General features: G+C 47.6%; 1 protein-coding gene across 5 annotated transcripts in view; it reads left to right on the top strand.

The window, feature by feature from the left end:
- adamtsl3 (ADAMTS-like 3) overlaps nucleotides 1–17959 on the top strand; it is a 90559-nt gene that overhangs the window by 9133 nt on the left and 63467 nt on the right. For 4 of the 5 annotated variants that reach the window (XM_028956533.1, XM_028956531.1, XM_028956532.1 and 1 more), the window contains one exon: nucleotides 4917–5036. In XM_028956533.1, the coding sequence (XP_028812366.1) occupies nucleotides 4917–5036 (120 nt within the window). Of the gene's footprint in view, nucleotides 1–1657; nucleotides 1768–4916; nucleotides 5037–17959 lie in introns of those variants that run through there. The other variant, XM_028956534.1, reaches the window with a different exon arrangement.

Genomic DNA, 17959 nt, shown 5'->3' with positions numbered 1-17959 from the left:
CCAAAGAGTGGCAACCAATTATTGTTTCACACTTGTGACAACATAGCCGCAGTGAACCCCGGCTGAGTGGTCAGTGCATTCATGTTTGGCACTTTAGCATAAATGCATTTGATTGTCTTCAGAAGTGAATACCCATCATGAAGTAAACTCCCGCTACTACACTTACAAGTTTATTTACATGCATTTGCTTTCACACATTGGCGGCATATATTTTCACGACGCGTAATACTGTTAATGTTTGTCTTGTAATGACCCAGACACAGGAGCAACTGTGTTTGGTGGCTTGGGATGAAGGACAGATTTACCCCTGTTTGGCATTAAGCAAGTTAAACAAGTTAAACAAGAAGAAATTGTTTCTTTATGCAGCCCCGCCTTCCACACCGTGAGATCAAAGGGCCGACTTCTGCTTCTGACACCTGGCCTTTCTAACCAGGCTCGCGAAGAACCAGGCGGAGCACTTGCAGCAGGGAGCGAGGCGGCAAACGAACGCTCCCATATCGGCCTTCGCCACGAAGGCCAAGGTCCTAATTGAAATGTGTTGGCCGTCCCTCGGTACGAACCCAGTTCGGGTTACAGTAGCTGACATTTTCCTCCGTCTCTCTAACTCTCTTCCCCACTGAAGGGACGTAATGTACCCCACATTGTACCCAGAGAGAGAGAGAGAGAGAGAGAGAGACCTCCAATCGGAGGTGGGCTGGGCTCCCCAGACGTGGTCGACACTTGAAAGGTTTCGCAAACTCAATTAGAGAGCAGAACCAGGCCGGCGGGGCGGCAGCGCCGTCTCAACGACCTACGCGGCGGGGGGCAAGCGAGCACGGCCAGATGTGGTACGAAAAGCTCTCCCGGCGAACAAACGACACCCCCCCCACCCCGCCCCGCCCCACCTGCCGAGGCTGACAGGTCACCGGGATGCGTGCTGCTCGACTTGTGGTCCGTATGCAGCGCATCGAGCCAGATCGACTTGAGGCATTTTGCTTTTCTTCTCTATTTGGGGAATACGGTGCCTTTCACCCCCCATCCCTGCCGTTAGAATTCATGCCATGAATGTACACTTATTTGGCTCGGTGTCCCGGCGGACAAACAATGGCTCCAAAGTCCACTAATGGAAAACATTTTGCGAGATGTAAATAGGGGGCTGCGGACGAAACCCGCGCACCTGCGTTCGGGGGGTGCGCTGTAAGCCGCCGCTTTTTTTTTTTTTTTTTTCGCGGCCGAACGCAACAGGAGATTTCACACGAGCGGAGGATGGCAGAGCGTCCCGGCTCCCTCCTTTTCCCGCTGATTGGAGATGGCTGCCCTCGGGCTGCTTTGATCGCCTGACAGCGGGTTCCCTCCCTCCCAGCACATAGATCCGATTGTGCGTCTGCACCGCGTGTTATCTCAGCCGAGAGCTTGTGGGAGCCATTTCAGGCCCTGATGGGCCTCCAGGGTTCAAATAGGTGTCAGACACCGAACGGCACCCACCACCCCCCACCCTCCAGTATGTCTTCACCAGCGGGGATGAACGGGATGATTATTTTTATTTTCTGGGCTGAAATACTATCTGGGCCACCAGCCGCTTGGCGGGGTTAGGTGGACAGGGGCTTTATGGGAGATCTGGTGCAGGATGGGGAGGGCTTGTTTAGGCTGATTGGAGTCCGGTTGGAAGCCGGAGTCAGCGTCTGGTGTCTGAGCTCAGAAGTGTTATCGGGAGGGAGAGAGGGTGCCTGATACGGCCCTCTTGTTCTAAAGTGGAGCCACAACCTCAAGCCGGCATGTGAGGTGGCGGTAAGCCCGCAGATACCGGTTTGTTAATTCAGGGCTGTCAATGAGGCACCATGTCACCGATGAAAGCGCGCCGAACCCTAATGGGAGCGCATGCCAGACGGGTCGCCAGCATTGGGAGCTCTAAGTGCTTTTAAAAGCCTGCGGCGGCCATGCAGCTGGCCCTAAATGTATTCATAGCCACAGAGTTCCACGTCTTACACACAGATGTCCAGCAGGGACAGTCCAACTGGGACTGTTTTTTTTTTTTTTTTTTTTTTCATATTTATTCGTTTATAGTTAAAGCCAGAATTTTTTTTCGTCCTCATTACAAATGCCTGATTTCGCTTTATTGAGTGTAACAGAGGCCCACTCCCACGAGTACATGAGTTTTTATTACATGGCCTCAGCACTTCCATTAATTATAAATAGCCGCGAGCTGCAATTCCTCTCATGAAGTCACCCCATCAGCACTGTTCCAGTAATGATTTCTTGGGAGATTTTGACGTACCTCGGTGTGTCTTATTCTAATTCATTTGACTGTGGGAAATAAAAAATTACTCTGGGTTTAACAGTGATCAGGATTACGGTGAATGCTGAAGGCTGAATCAATAAAATGTTAATGTCCTCACCAAAATAAATACCATGTTTTAATATAGAGTACTTTCTTGAGCCACCCCCTTTTTCTCCATTTTTAAAGAAAGGGAGACGGGAAGGAAAAGACAATGTATGACAGATTACAGAGAATCGGTAGCAACAGGTTCGAATGGTCATGTACAAAGGAGGTCAGGAGGGAGCATCCACAGCCATATGTAATGGAAGAGGCTTTGTAGGGGTTATTGGAACAGTGTTAGAAAACATGTTAAAATTAAATTACGAGAAATGTCAGATTCTTAGCTAACGTGCAATTCCAAATGCTGATTTGATTATTTGAACCCTATACTGTACTTACATGTGTGTATATCAGGCAAGGGAAGATGTCACTACAACACCCGCTGTCTCAAGAAGGCCCGCAGCATCGCTACATGGGGTGCTTCAGATTCAGGACGCGGAGGACAAGAACTAATAGAACTCATTAACTTATTAACTCGAACACATAAACTGCATCTGCTCTGCTGCGACTACATTACATTTACTCACCAGCACGCTACCTCACTCATTCAACTTGTTCTGATGACTCTTGTACAGATTTGTATTTGTATTTATTTATTCATTCATTTTTGCAGTAGGGGTAGTGGGCCAGACCTCAATTTCATTGTACTGTTGTGCTAATTATGATTGTGCAACGACAATAAAGTCTTTAAGCTTTTAAAGTGACACACTTTAATGTATTATTGATGGGTATTTCTACATGTGTCCTTAACCTTAGTCCTGTTACTCAGAGTCGTGGCTGTCGGAGCCTATCCCGGGTCACTTGCCCAGGGCGGGGCAAACACACATACACCATTCACTCACACCTATGTTCAATTCAGTTGCCAATCCACCTACCCTGCATGCCTTTGGTCAGAAAAAGGGGTGTGCATGAGAACTTTGGAGGTGTGAAGCCAGGTTGCTAACCCCTGCACCACCATCCGGCACCTCCCTGTATACATCTGTTTCCTATATACACATTTAAAGTCATTCCCTTAAGCTATTTTGTCGACTGGAGTGTTCCAGAATGACCACACCCCCTTTCACCAGTCACAATATTTGAACCCAGTCCAGCCTTCCTCATCATCAAAGCACATTATGAGGGAAGATCTTTTGGAGGAGCAGTTTCTATCCTGTTAGTAGAAGGGGCCATGGGCAATGACCAGTAGCATTAAAGGTCCCCTATCATATTTAACATTAATAATCTAGCCTGTCTATGGCCCTGCAGTGGCTAGAAATGGTGATAGGTGTAAAAAGTGCTTTGGACGTTCTGCTTTGCAGACGGACTCTTCTGGAATTTGGCCTGTTATGTCTCATAAGTGGAAAGGTTACCTCCCCTTTCTCATGCTTTTTCTGCTCCGAGAATTTCACACCCCTCCGCTAAAGAATTATCTCTATCAACCGTCATAGCTAACAACGTGTGAAGCATTGGAGTTGATCGGTGAGCACAAATGTATTTTTTCTGGATAATCGCTGACTTCCTGTGTGCACCAAACATGGTTGGTGAATGGTGTTGATGACGTAATTTCTGCAAATGTCCCTCAACTTCGATAGGCCGCTCTCCTCCTCGTCCCGCCTCTCTCCTCCTCATTAGCATTTAAATACGACACACACCAAAACAACACGTCCTGGGGAAATCTCATTGTGGTCCTGGCTCAAAGTGGCTGTAATTTAAGGCTGAATTTCAGAAAGAGACTTCAGGTACAGAATTAGAGAACCACTACAACCTATATAAAAGCAAAAATTCTGTAATTTAAGGCTGTTCTGATGCTCATTCACTTCTAAGTATGAGGCCATATCGGCCAGTATGACTGGCCTCTTTCTCATGTGCTATTCCACTCTGGTTCTGTATGGATTTGTTGCGTTTCCAGTGGTAGAATTATTATTTTACTCACTCTGTTTTGACAGCATCAGCGGAATCCAGCATTTTGGCTTTGTTAATGAATATTGGTGCTATGAATGTTGTGATTTATGGTCCGTAGCTCATGACTGACTTTATAATCCTGGACAGGGACAGCGTGCACCTGAACAGACAAGCGTGTTTGTTTGGGTTTTTTTTTTTTTTTGGTGTTGCACATCTGCCATGTCAGCGCAGATTTTTACCACGGAGCACAGTGGTGCAACTCTGGGGTTTTAATAATGAACAGTGAACAAAAAGGAGTGTGTTCTGCCTGAAAGTTAAAGGTTGGTGTGTAATTATTTCTGTCCCCCAGAACATAATCTATAGTGATGTTTTCATAAACAGAGTCTGTTTATTACAATTACTCTTGGACAGTTTTGACTTTAGACCAAACAGAAAAAGTATGAAAAACATTGTATTTATTAGTTTATGCAAAATTCTCCACTAAGTAGGTGTCGTGTGCACTTTTTAAACACACTTTTTTTAATTTAATATCTTCAGATATCCTGTTGACACAGAAACACGTGTGGTTGTGGCATTGTCTGTGGAGGAACCAGATTCTGCCCATGAATGAAATAATTAAGCAAATGCCATATGGACGTGTGTTAATATTGATTTCATTTTCCCTCTTTTCTCCACACAGTCAGAAACGGGTCAGTCCCAGAGTGCCTACTTTCTTCCTGAGTTTGCTCTGTCTCCTCAAGGGAGCTTTCTGGAGGACACAACAGGAGAGCAGTTTCTCACCTACCGTTACGACGACCAGGTCAGTGAAGCCAGTTTCCTTAGTTTTCATGGCCAAGGTGACGTCAGCTATGCTCAGCAAGTCCCATTTACATTTACAGCATTGAGCAGACACCCTTATCCAGAGCGACTTACAATCAGTAGTTACAGGGACAGTCCCCCCAGGAGCACCTTAGGGTTAAGTGTCTTGCTCAGGGACACAATGGCAGTAAGTGGGGTTTGAACTGGTTTGAATCCCGTTCAGTCATGGTGCCCCTGAGCAAAGCACCATCCCCACTGCTCCCTGGGCTCCTGTCATGGCTGCCCACAGCTCACCAAGGGTGATGGTAAAAAGCAGAGGACACATTTCACTGTGCACACCGTGTGCTGTGCTGCTGTGTATCACAATAACAATCACGTCACTTTATTAAGTTCAAGTTAATATTCAAGTACATTTTAAAGCGTTTATTAAATGTTTAAACATTGAGGGCAGCTGGATCCTCCTCACTCAGCGGGATATGATCAACAGATCTGGAGAACATTCAGTCTGATTTATCACTGAGTCCGACAACACGACCGCGTTAGCCGAAGTAGATCTTTTCCCCGGCCACTGATCTGGACATCGTCACGCTCATTTGTGCTCTGATTATTGTCATGTTGCTGGACGCAGCGATTTCCTTCTGTCGCCCTGCTAGGCAACGCTCAGCTGCAGACGCTTTAACTGAGAATAGGGGCCATTGTGCGTGACTGGCCTGCGCAGAGGAGGTGTTCGTAAATGCTGGGAACATTTCGGGGGGGGGGGTTGTGCACTGGAGATGAAGACCCCAGAGAAGGTGTTGTAGACTTGGCTGGAGGGCAGCTGAGTTTTGTCTCTCTGTATCACCCCCCCCCAAACACACACACATACACACTCAGAAACGACGAGCTCCGAGTGGGTGTATTGTACACAGCATGTATGGAGATGCTTTAAATGAGACACAGATGATGTCAAAAGCACATCGTTACTTCTTTTTGCTTTTTTATACACATTTGAATGCAAGTTTGGGCTCGCGGTTCGCGGTGTCATGCTTAATTCAATTCACCAGCAAGGTCAGAGACATCTCCCTGGTGTTGAAATACACTTAAAATTTCACACAGTTACGTTTCATGCAGAGTGGATCTAATCTCTATGCATTTTAATAACACCGCTCTGTCAACAGTTAAAACATATGTGAGTGCACATTTTTCTCTTTGTGTTTTATTGAAAAGAGGCCCAGAAGCCAATACTTTTATGCATTATATATACATTATATGCATTATGTATACATTTTATATAATGTTATAAATGTATGTAGTGAAAGTATAATACAAAACTCAGTATTATTTGCTGTTCGCATCTAAATTGCATCTAAATATGTGGTAATGCTGTGATTAGGTCAGTGTTTTTTTTTACATTGTCTGGGCTTCTCTTGCTCATAATGCTCACTGTGCAGCACGGACTAAGCAAAGCTGTGTCCGCTCGGATCTCTTGTCCACTAGATCTGATGGGAACTGTGGGAAAAATTGGTGTAGAGGTTACAAATGGATACCTCTTTCCAGAAGAGCGGCATCTTATCACCATTAGAGCACTGAGGGTCCCAGCAGGACCATCGTGCACAATGGAGCCGGCATTTCTTTTCAGTCCACCTATCCCGCTTTCATTTAAACTGTCCATTACTCATGGTGCCGCGATAAAGACTGACAAGATAAAAAAAGGCCGCATTTCGGCAAGAGCCGAACGCTCAGCATGGAAAACAGAACTCTAGAGCTAATAATGTGGACAGCCTGGCCGTGCTTAAGGTAGCTGCTTTTGTATTAGACATCGCCAGAAGCTGTCTCTCTGAGACAGAGACATTGTTCAAGCCTCAGAAGTGACACTGAAACTCTGTCTGCCTGTTCCTTCCTTTTTAACAAAGCTGAGCTAAAAACATGGTGCATTGAATGTGCAAAAAAAAAGAGACTCTCAGAGGGGTTGTTATAGATTTCCTGCCTGGTTCACACAGCCCCACCCCAGTCACAAAAACATCACAGTAGGGGTCATAGGTTACTGTTACACTGGGACTGAGGTATTAAATAATTGATTTCATCTCATGATAACTGACTTGCATGTAATGCAAATTTCAGTATTTTTGAGACATGTGGGAACAATGTGGGATGATAAAATGCATAATAAAATGTTGTCACATAACACAAGTTATATGTTTAAAGAATGTTTGATCTGAATTTTAACATGTGGATAATGGATCATTGGTGTCATATGTATTGCCAAAACCCAAATGAGAATAGTGTTTTATAGTCTTGGCTCATATGAAGATCAATAAAAGATTTATTAAAAATTTAATAAAAATTACCAAGTAGCAACCAATAATCAAGACAACTAATGCCATGTGAAATGCATTATTACAAACTCCAAGTTAATAAGAGTACGGTGACAGGTGGGCTGTGTCACTGCTGAGATTGGTGTGAACATGCCGTTTTTAATTACAGCCGTATGTGTCAGAAAAATAAAATAAATAAAATGACGTGTCTTCTCCGAAATAACAGCTTTTAGGGTTGGAACACCAGCTCTGCATGGGGGTTATTTTGGGATGCTCTTCCATAACACAAATGTTTCATAGTCTTAATGGAGCTGAGACCTGCACTCACTTTATCTTTGCTTATTTTATGCCTTGTTTTATCGGGTTATAAAGAAGGAGCGGAAACATAGCACAGAACCATGATATCTTAAAAGCAGGGATGGATTTTTGACATACAGCATTGAGCACATGGCTAGATAAAAGTCAGATAAAAGAGCCAAAACAAGTCAAATGCTTATTAAAAAGGACATAGTTAGGAGACAATGACAAAGCTGATCAAAAGTTTGCTGGGCAGGAGTGTTTACCCCACAGGACATGGTCGGCCACCCTGTTAATCTATCTGGAGCGTCCACCAGGCATGGGCATGACAAGCAGATTGGTTTTGCATTTGTCTTGTCTTCAAATGGCTGCTGATCATCTACTTATACATAACATATTGTGAAGTAGATGACAGGGAACATTATTTCAGGTACAGGAGGTCGCATGACAGCTTGTCACCATAATATTACACAGTGCTGGGGGTCATTTTTCTTGCTGGGCCGCGTGTTGTTGTAACCTTGGTCCACTCTCTGGCTGCACTTTCATGACAAGTCCCATTCATGCTGCTAAAGAGCCTGGGGTCGTTTGGACCAGTCAGAAGTGCTGGGCCGTGAGTGTGTGTTCTCCCTCTCTCTCCCCCCGAGAGGCTGTGAAATCTGCTGGCGTTGATACTAGCGCAGCCTCTGGGTGATTTACGGCAGGAACCTGCCAGTGGCACGGCAGTCATGTAAACAGACGTACGGCTTCCTGCTGTTTGGACACATTCGCCGGGTTCCCAGCATCCTTCACAGCGGGGCACGATAACTCACTGCACGGGACACATGCAGTGGCTTCGCAGGACAGTGGCAACAAAGGCGTGTAAGCGTGTGTGTCACCGGGAGAACAAGGTGTTAGGATCTGTGTAGCATTTCCGTCCATGTTGGATTATATAAAAATTGAGGTTTATAGAGTTTATAGATTTGCTGTTTGCACAGATGTGGACGTACAACATTGTGTACAATGGCCAGCAATGAACTTTTCATTTCTTCTGACAAGGTGGACTGCCACCTGCCTGCTATCTCCTAATCGATGCATTGCGATGTACACGTGGACGATTCTGCATCGATGCACTGCAGAACATGATTGATTATGTCACAATGACATTGCTTGGTAAATTTCTGATGGCGGCATAGATATTGTAGTCAAAAGAAGTGCCCTGTCGCTCTGGGTAGAAGCTCGCCCTTGTCCACACAGATGTTCGAAATGAACGGCATATGTGTTCTTGATGCGCTTTGTAGCTGCGTTTGATTGCCGTTTCGGTGGAAATTGACATGTACATACATTAATTTGACGCCGTACCAATGTGCTAAGGCTGAAAAACACCTGAAACCATGAATGCCAGAATAGCGCCAGGTTCTGAAGTATCATTAAAATACCGATGTATTTGAAAACCTAATGTGAGGAAACGAAGTTAAAATTGTTGGGCTGCATCGTGATGCATCGATAAGCAATGCTTTGATAATATTAATCAAATTGAACGGTGAGGCCGGTGAAGGTTCACACCCCTACTGCTTTCCAGGACTTGGCGACTGGAGACACCTCCTGTGCCAACAGGTGGATAATGGCAACGCGCCGGTGCCATTTGAGGTTAGCCGCAGATGAGTCTCTCCCGGAGACACCCGGCTAACGCTGATAGGTAAAGCACATGTTGTCTTTTGGCAACCTGCTGTAAGTGACACACAGGCGGCGGCGGCGTGCTCAGCGCAGGCTGGTAGGTGGCGTGAAGGGCGCCACTAATGGGTTTTCATGCGCTTCGGCACCCGAGTGAACCGAAAGAGAGGCCAGCTGAGCTTGGCCCGGGCCGTCCTCTGCCACGCTGCTTCCACCCGACGCGGCCGGCGCCAAGAATGGTTCCACGCTGGGGCTGACACTGCTCAGGCCGTCTGCAATTCAGGGATGGGTCAGGAGCGAAATAATGGATTTTTGTTGAGGGAGACTGCGGTCAGGGGCTAATGGCCAATAGTGCTTATTATTTAGGCGACGTGTCTGACATTATATCCTGTGGTTTTGTGGTGTGCCCAGCGTGGCATTTTCCTTTTAAGCCAGAAACATTGCAGATGGTGGTTTGGACGTAGGTGTACTATGTTTTATTCATCTTCATTTACGACATAATGAATAATTATGATGACAGTTTGGAGTCATGAGTCACCCCAATATCCTCTGCTTTTAGATGGTGTGAATAGAATATAGTAAAATAAGGCTTTGGTGCAACGTGCTCAGGGCTGAGTTACGTTGGATTTATGTGAGCATAAATCTTCATAAATCGTTCCGTTAACTAAACCTGCTTGTTCAAAAGGTGCCCACATTATTAAGCAAGTCAAATCGTCGGCCATTGCTTTTTAACTTTACAATTCCGCGTTAAAAATGTTGGTATTTGCCACTCAGCTGTATTTTGCATTCCTAGTGGTAGTTAGCTCAGTTACAATGGCTCATGTTCAGATTAGCTTGAGTTTATTTCTGCCTACGGTGCATAGCCAGAGGATATTTCACTAAATTTGAATGAATTCCAGTAGTTTCCAGTGTGTGAGGGAATCTGGAGATCACACATTGGAACATGGACCACAAAATGATGATCCCTGTTGGTTGGTAGCTCTTATAGAACAAGAAAATGTTAATGTGTTTAAACATTTAATGTGTGCAGAGAACATTTTAAAGACGGAGTGGCGAAATTAACTCCACAAGCCTTTATTCTTTACTGATAACTCATGTTGCATTTGGGAGTTGCACTCTGTCTTGCTTTGGTGAATACATGTTGAATTTTTAATGATATGAGCTATTTTCTTCTCGCAGTAAGATGTATGATGAAGCAAAACCAAAGATTATGCCTCGATTGTTCCACAAATTGTCAAATACTGTACATCCAGTGGGTGCAGTACTGTATGCATTTTACTTCATAAAATGTGCATTTTAACCTAAATTTGTAGAAAGTTTTAATGCTTCCTCTTCCTTCTAACGCATATCCAGTTTGATTTCTGATTTGGAAGGTGTTTTTGCTGTATCATCGAGGCATTCAGCTAAGTTCAGAGAGACAGGGGTTCCATTGCAGGAAAGGGATTCTCGGTTTCACCCTGACCCTCTTGTGTTTATTTGCTTCATTTTACCCCATTACACTGTAATGCAGTCACATGGTCAGAGTCTTCAACTTACCATCCCTGTACCAGAAAAGAGCCTGAAAAGTAGAAATGACTGTATGTAGTTTCATGCTTATGTTCTATTTCATCCTCTTTATTTAAGTCACTACAGTTGGTAGAGAATTTTCCATCTTCATTGTCCTGAACCCTTCTGGTTGCATTGATCTATTTTTATCGAATCCTTTTCATAATTCCATGTTGTGTCTGGAGCTGAAAATTACCATTACAGCATTACAACACAGTGCCACCACTGTACAAATGACACTTTCCCTCACTCTCGCTGCCATGACACCTCCGACTCTCAGTAGCTTACAATGTATATTATTCGAATTGGCCTAATCCTCAGCAGCGCCTGACAAGAAAAGGCTTAATGCTCAGCATTAGTAACCGGACACCCACTGACACTAATGCCTGGTGCAGAAATTAGCCAGAGGTGTGCTGGACAACACCCCCCCCCCCATTGTTCTACAGAGAGCCCATGCTACGTAACTGAGGTCCTTCAGCGGCTGTGCAAGCTCTCAACCCATTGCGGTTATCATTACAGCCTGACAGAATGACAGCTCACAAGGGTCTTGTCTGCCCTTCTGCAGCAGGAGACAACCTGTCCTTACAATGATTAATGATTCTTTTTTTTCAAATGTGGAGCCTTCAGCTGGGCTACTGTGATTTACCATTAAGACTAGGAATAAAAAGCAAAAAGGAATACACAAATCACTGTCAGCATATCAATCACATTTCATGGACCAGAAGAAATATGTACAGTCGTGGCCAAAAGTTTTGTGAACGACCCAAACTGTTTACTGCTTCCGTTTTTATTATGGCAATTAGCATATAAAACAGAATTTATTGACGTGCGAACATATTAATTGCAAAGTCCCTCTTTGAGATGAAAATGAACTTCAACGTTTCCACTGCATTTCAGCCCTGCCACAAAAGGACCTGCTGAGATCATTTCAGTGTCCATGGCGCTGAAGAGGCATGGCGCTGACATATTGCTGACATTTTTACATGTCATCACATGGTTTGAAGATGGGTGGACATTTCATTAGCAGCAACGGATCAGACTAGGTGTGCAAAAATCTAGTGACACATATGACACTATTTTCGATCTGGTGCTACGTTTTACATAAATAGAAAACCAGATTGATTTTGCAACTGCAACATGAACCAAATTATGGACTTGTTGAACCGTTGTAACCCTATTACAACTGATATGACTCAACAAAGAAAAGGATAATTATTTAACCCACAAGCATTTAAACAGCAGCCATAACTGATTACATTTCCTATTTTTTGATTACTTAGTAAAAAGGAATAGATAATTATTATTATTAGAGTTTTAAGATACATTTTCATATACATTGTAATATAATACAATTAATTATGATATACATAAAATATGCCATGTTCCCTACATGTGTTCTAAGTTTTTTCTTTAGACTCCAAGATCCAGGTGCAAAAAAAAAGATGAAATAACTTTTTCGTGCAGTACAACATGCATTTAAGAAGATGTGAATTTTTAATGATAAATAACGTCTCTCAAAAACAGCTCAAAGAAAACCTTCATTCTGAATGTAGGGACAGACACCAGGACACATCAAGGCAAGTGCAAAATAAAGCAAATATCACAGTAACTGTAGTATTATCTTTTTACAAAACTTTCTTTCTTTTGCTAAAATGCAAAACCATTAAATACTACAGATACACGGCGCAAAACAATGGTAAAATGTCCACACTTGTCATGTCCCCCATCTGACCCCCATTGTTTAAATTGCAAATTCACTTGCTCACCCATGGATGAGTGTGTCAGTCTGTAAAAGGGATGAAATCCTACCCTAATCCTAACCCTGACACTATATAATGGCCACCTGCAAATCTGCAATGTACTTATACTTTTTAAACTTTTTAATACTTTTTGCGCTGAAACCAGGGCTTTTAACTCGCGTCAGAAATCCATTCAGTTGAGACCTGTGCAGCAAATTATGTCTCACAATGTCACGACTACGGACTTACGGGGGAAGGAAGCGCAGAGGTCTGACATACTGGGAAGGGGTTTTTATTAACAAACAAAGAAATACAAATAAAGACTGGCGCGGTGGCCGAAAACGATTTAAACTTAAATAAAGAACATAAACAAACCCGTAGGCGTGTGGCGATTGCCAGAACTCAAAACACATAACAAGGTCAAGTTCGTGCATAGAGTTCACGAAAATGCCAGCGACCCCGAACGGGCGAAAACTTCCGGCATTTATGGGGCGTCAGGATTGCATTCCGGTGTGGAGCCCAGCTGCAGGCAATCCTGACAGAGCCCCCCCCTCCAAGGGCTACGTCCTCGGAGCCCCAACAGTACCATCAGTGGAGGCGGCGGGGTGGACGGCGGCAACCACAGGGCTCCTGCCCTGCTGTATCCTCCCCTTGGAGGACCCGGTCCTTCGGGCTGGCTCCCCGGCGTGGTCAGGCGTGGCGGCCCCGGTCCCTCGGGCTGGCTCCCCGGCGTGGTCAGGCGTGGCGGCCCCGGTCCCTCGGGCTGGCTCCCCGGCGTGGTCAGGCTTGGCGGCCCCGGACCCTCGGCCTGGCTCCCCGGCGTGGTCCCGCTTGGCGGCCCCGGACCCTCGGCCTGGCTCCCCGGCGTGGTCCCGCTTGGCGGCCCCGGACCCTCGGCCTGGCTCCCCGGCGTGGTCCCGCATGGCGGCCCCGGACCCTCGGCCTGGCTCCCCGGCGTGGTCCCGCATGGCGGCCCCGGACCCTCGGCCTGGCTCCCCGGCGTGGTCCCGCATGACTGCCCCGGACCCTCGGCCTGGCTCCCCGGCGTGGTCCCGCATGGCGGCCCCGGACCCTCGGCCTGGCTCCCCGGCGTGGTCCCGCATGACTGCCCCGGACCCTCGGCCTGGCTCCCCGGCGTGGTCCCGCATGGCGGCCCCGGACCCTCGGCCTGGCTCCCCGGCGTGGTCCCGCATGGCGGCCCCGGACTCCCGTACCTGCACACAATAATCAGGGCCGATCCATATGGGTACGTGTGGGCCCTGTCTCCACATGTCCCCTCTGACACGTCTAGTGTCACCCCCTGCACCGCGCAGGGAGATTGTCCCAGAGCCTCCGGCGACTGTTCCAGGCACCCCAGGCTGGTGCCTTCTGGGACTATGCAGCCCCTCTCGCTGCACGGCCCTGGTGCCAAGGGGGGGGCATTGCCAGACCATCCGGCTAGCCCCTTCTGCGTCCGTTGGGACAAGCAGGCCCTCTTCCTGCCTGTCCCAGCTGGGTCCTCATGCCTACCCGGGGGCTCTATGGCGCTCCACCCCTCTGGAGGCAGACGCAGGCCCATGCCTGGCCCGCCCTCCTCACTGGCTACCGGAGGACCCAGCTCCATCGCTTCCCCACCTACCCTCCCCTCAGGAGGAGTCCCCAACCCGAACTGCACCCCCCCAAAAAATTCTTTGGGGGAGCACCCCCCCCGGCTGGACTTAGGGGTACCTTGGGGCTTGTCCACCTCGCCTTGGACCAGCACATTCGGGTAAGGAACCTCCTCCCTGGGGTTCGGCTCTGCGGCTGGGTCGCCATCTGGTGGACACAAAGAGGGGAAGTGGGGGCGACATACGGACACATATGCCACGCACACACACACAGACAGAGACAGACAGAAGAGAGGGTCGTCTAGTTCCCTCTCTGAGCACTCCGGGACCTCCTCAGGGGGCACAGCCAGGATCTTGGGAGGCGCGACCTTCTCGTCGCCCGCTAGTGCTTGGTCTTCTTGCCCCGGATCCTGACTGGCGCTGGACGTGGTGGAGGGGCAGAGTTCGATCCCTGGCTCAGGCTCTGGCCGATCAAACTCCGCCCTCAGTCTCTGCTGGAAGTCCCGAAAACTGCTGTCTGTCTCTCCCTGCTGCCAGAGGGCTGCGCTCCAGCCCCATGCTGACCCAAGCAGACACGAGAGGATGGTGGTGGTCTTATCAGTGTCTGCTGCCCCACTGAAGGGTCCCGGGACAATTGGGCTGTCCCACACAGGGCTGGGCACGTCGCTGGAGATGGTGGTAGGTGTGTGGTGTGGAGGGGGGTGGACGTCTTCTCCAGCAGGTGTGGACGCTGGTGCTGCGCTGCCATTTCGCTGGGGAACGTCCGGGCAGAGGGAAGGCGGGTCGGCGACTGGAGCAGGAATGGAGGATTCCCTGCGAGGCAGTCCCGGCAGCGCAGTTGCTGGCTGGCGACCTCCCGTCGCCCTCTTCCACCAGCTTTCCTCACCCTGCTGGGAGGGACGTGGGTCTCCACGGACCTCGTGACGATCCTGGATGGGCGCGATGGGCGGAGCCATCCCGGCACCGACTGCCCAAACGGCGTCATCCTGGTCGTCGTCCGTGTCCACCTCGTACCCCCAGAAGTCACATGGGTCATCACGGACGTCGCGATGATCTCGGACGCGCGCGCTGGGCGGAGCCATCCCGGCAACGACCGCCCACCGAAAATCCACGTCATCATCGCTTTCGTCATCCGTGTCCTCCCACCGGTGACTCCAAGGGTCGTCCACCCTGCGGACATCCTGGACCCATGGCGCGATAAGCTCCCATGGGCAGTACTCTGGCCATTCGGGCTGGAGGCTGCCCACCTCCTCGCTGGAGGAACGCCGCCGTTGTTGCCGCTTCTCACCCCCCTGGAAGTGACGTGGGTCCCCACGGACCTTGCGACGATCGCAGACTGGCGCGATGGGCGGAGCCCAACTCTCGTCTCCCGTGCTCTCGTCGTCGTCCGTGTCGTCCCAGTCCACGGGGAGCCTTGCCAGCAGAGCGCAGAGTTCTTGGCTCGACATGCCGAAGATCGTGGGGGTCGCATCTTCTGCGCTCGCTGCCCACGTCACTTCCTCGCTGCTGCCGACGCCAACGTCCTCGCTCCGCCCACTCACCCGCCGACGTTGTCGCTTCCGGGTTTCGCGGAGTTTCCCGGGGGTGACGTCATCACGCGGCGCCGCGTACCACGGCTTCTCGGGGAGAAAACGCTCCACCAGAACGGGCGGCGCGTCTCTCCCCTGCCGTCCGCGTTCGCCACGCCGGGCTGCGTCCTTCGCGGCGTTTCTTCTCCTCTGCTTTCCACCTCTGCGCTTTTGGGTGGGTCGCTGGCATTCTGTCACGACTACGGACTTACGGGGGAAGGAAGCGCAGAGGTCTGACATACTGGGAAGGGGTTTTTATTAACAAACAAAGAAATACAAATAAAGACTGGCGCGGTGGCCGAAAACGATTTAAACTTAAATAAAGAACATAAACAAACCCGTAGGCGTGTGGCGATTGCCAGAACTCAAAACACATAACAAGGTCAAGTTCGTGCATAGAGTTCACGAAAATGCCAGCGACCCCGAACGGGCGAAAACTTCCGGCATTTATGGGGCGTCAGGATTGCATTCCGGTGTGGAGCCCAGCTGCAGGCAATCCTGACACACAACAAGAAGAATGCATTTATGCCAATAGAAATGTTTTTTTTATTACTTTCATTTTACCCCCCGCCATGGTCTGACATTTAGAAGTATTAGTTAATCCTGTAAAAAAAATAGTTTTGTACTAATTGTAGCATTAATCAGAATTCTAGCTTGTGCACACATGATTTTTTGTGCAGGAATTAAGATCTTTCCTACTTCCTTTTAATGTGGCTATAAGAGTGTTATGCTTTTTCCTTAAGCCAGGAATTTCTTTGGCTGACCACTAATCAGAGCTTTTGAGGCTTTAGCTAAAGCAGGTAATTTTGATTTGGGCCTGTGGCTGTTTGAATTGGATGAATCCACACATTTTATTAATGGGATAGCATATTCAGTCTTCCTTTCTGCTGAAATGAATGGAAGTCATTTGCGCAGAATGATCATCGCTGCCAACTTCAACAAATAAGGACGTAGACAATCAGGCCCAACTGACTTCATGGTTTTCATTTTTCTTAAAGCATTTCACACAGCCCGATTAATAAAACACATAGAATGATTATTTTCCCCAGAAGACTCCAGTACAGATTCCCCCATTAAAGTTCCCTTGGGGGAAAAATGATTTTTCTCAATTAATTTGGTCAAGATTGTTATGAAGAGACATTTTTCCTAAAGGTCTGAAACAAATAGGGATGTTCTGATCAGGGTTTTTAGAGCTGACTGTAGATTGTGGTTCTTGCTATAATTTCATGCTCTCCATATTCTTTGCTGACTTCATTGACTCTCAAATATCAAATTACTGTTGTGGTGACATTTTGTCATTGCAGTGATCTTCCTCCGTTGTGCACAGGCATGTCCCACATATTTTCAGATTACAATTATTTCGAAAGGAACATGAGCTGATAATGAACAGTGGCTGTTGTCGTACTTTACAGCTTATGAAGACCTTTCCTAAAAACAAGGATGTTTCTGCTTCATTCATGGGCAGTCTATATGTGGAGCGTTTGTTCATATAGCAGCATTCGTGAAGATACCAATATAATGTGCTAAAGAAATACATATCTCTCACTTTTGCATCTTCCAATTCCCTTTGTCTTCTTATGATGCTTTTATTTTTCTTTGGTTAAACAACCTGTTGCATCCTCTTCACAAGCATCACTGAACTTCTGTGCCATGACGGTTCTCGCGTTCTCCATTCACTCAACAGGTTTGTCCCCGCCTGCGTGTCAGACCTGTTAGTCGTTTGCATGGTGTGCTACACACGCAACTGTGCCCCCAACAAATCTAAACCCAATCAGGTCGGACATCTGCGTTTAGCGCTGTGCTCCTTGCAAGGCTGGACGAGAGCCAGCTCAGTTGGGTTTGGAATGCGGTGCATTGGAAGGTTGAAGTGTGTAAAGGGAAGGTTGTGATTTCTAACCACTCCCATCTCTCTCCCTCTCTCTCTTTCACACACACACACACACACACACACACACACACACACACACACACACACACAAACATGTTTCTCCAGCTGTGCTTCATCCTTGATAGGTAACAGAAGGGTATAAGGATGTAATCGTGTATTCTATATGACCCAGTAACAAGACCCAGCATAATATGGCCGGTGTATGGTTTTGCAGGTCGCCTTTCTGTGTCTGATCAGCATTGTGTTTCGCTTCTTGTAACCCCTGCTGTAATTATGGGCTTCTGATACCAGGCGTCCTCCAGGAGGGGGGATTTGCAATATTAGGTCCATTATTTCAGTCATAACGTTGTGTGGAAT

This window comes from Denticeps clupeoides, chromosome 16 (assembly GCF_900700375.1).
Source record: "Denticeps clupeoides chromosome 16, fDenClu1.1, whole genome shotgun sequence".
Classification (NCBI taxonomy): Eukaryota; Metazoa; Chordata; class Actinopteri; order Clupeiformes; family Denticipitidae; genus Denticeps; species Denticeps clupeoides.
Note: the sequence above shows the minus strand (reverse complement) of the source record. Positions and strands in the feature narration are given on the sequence as shown.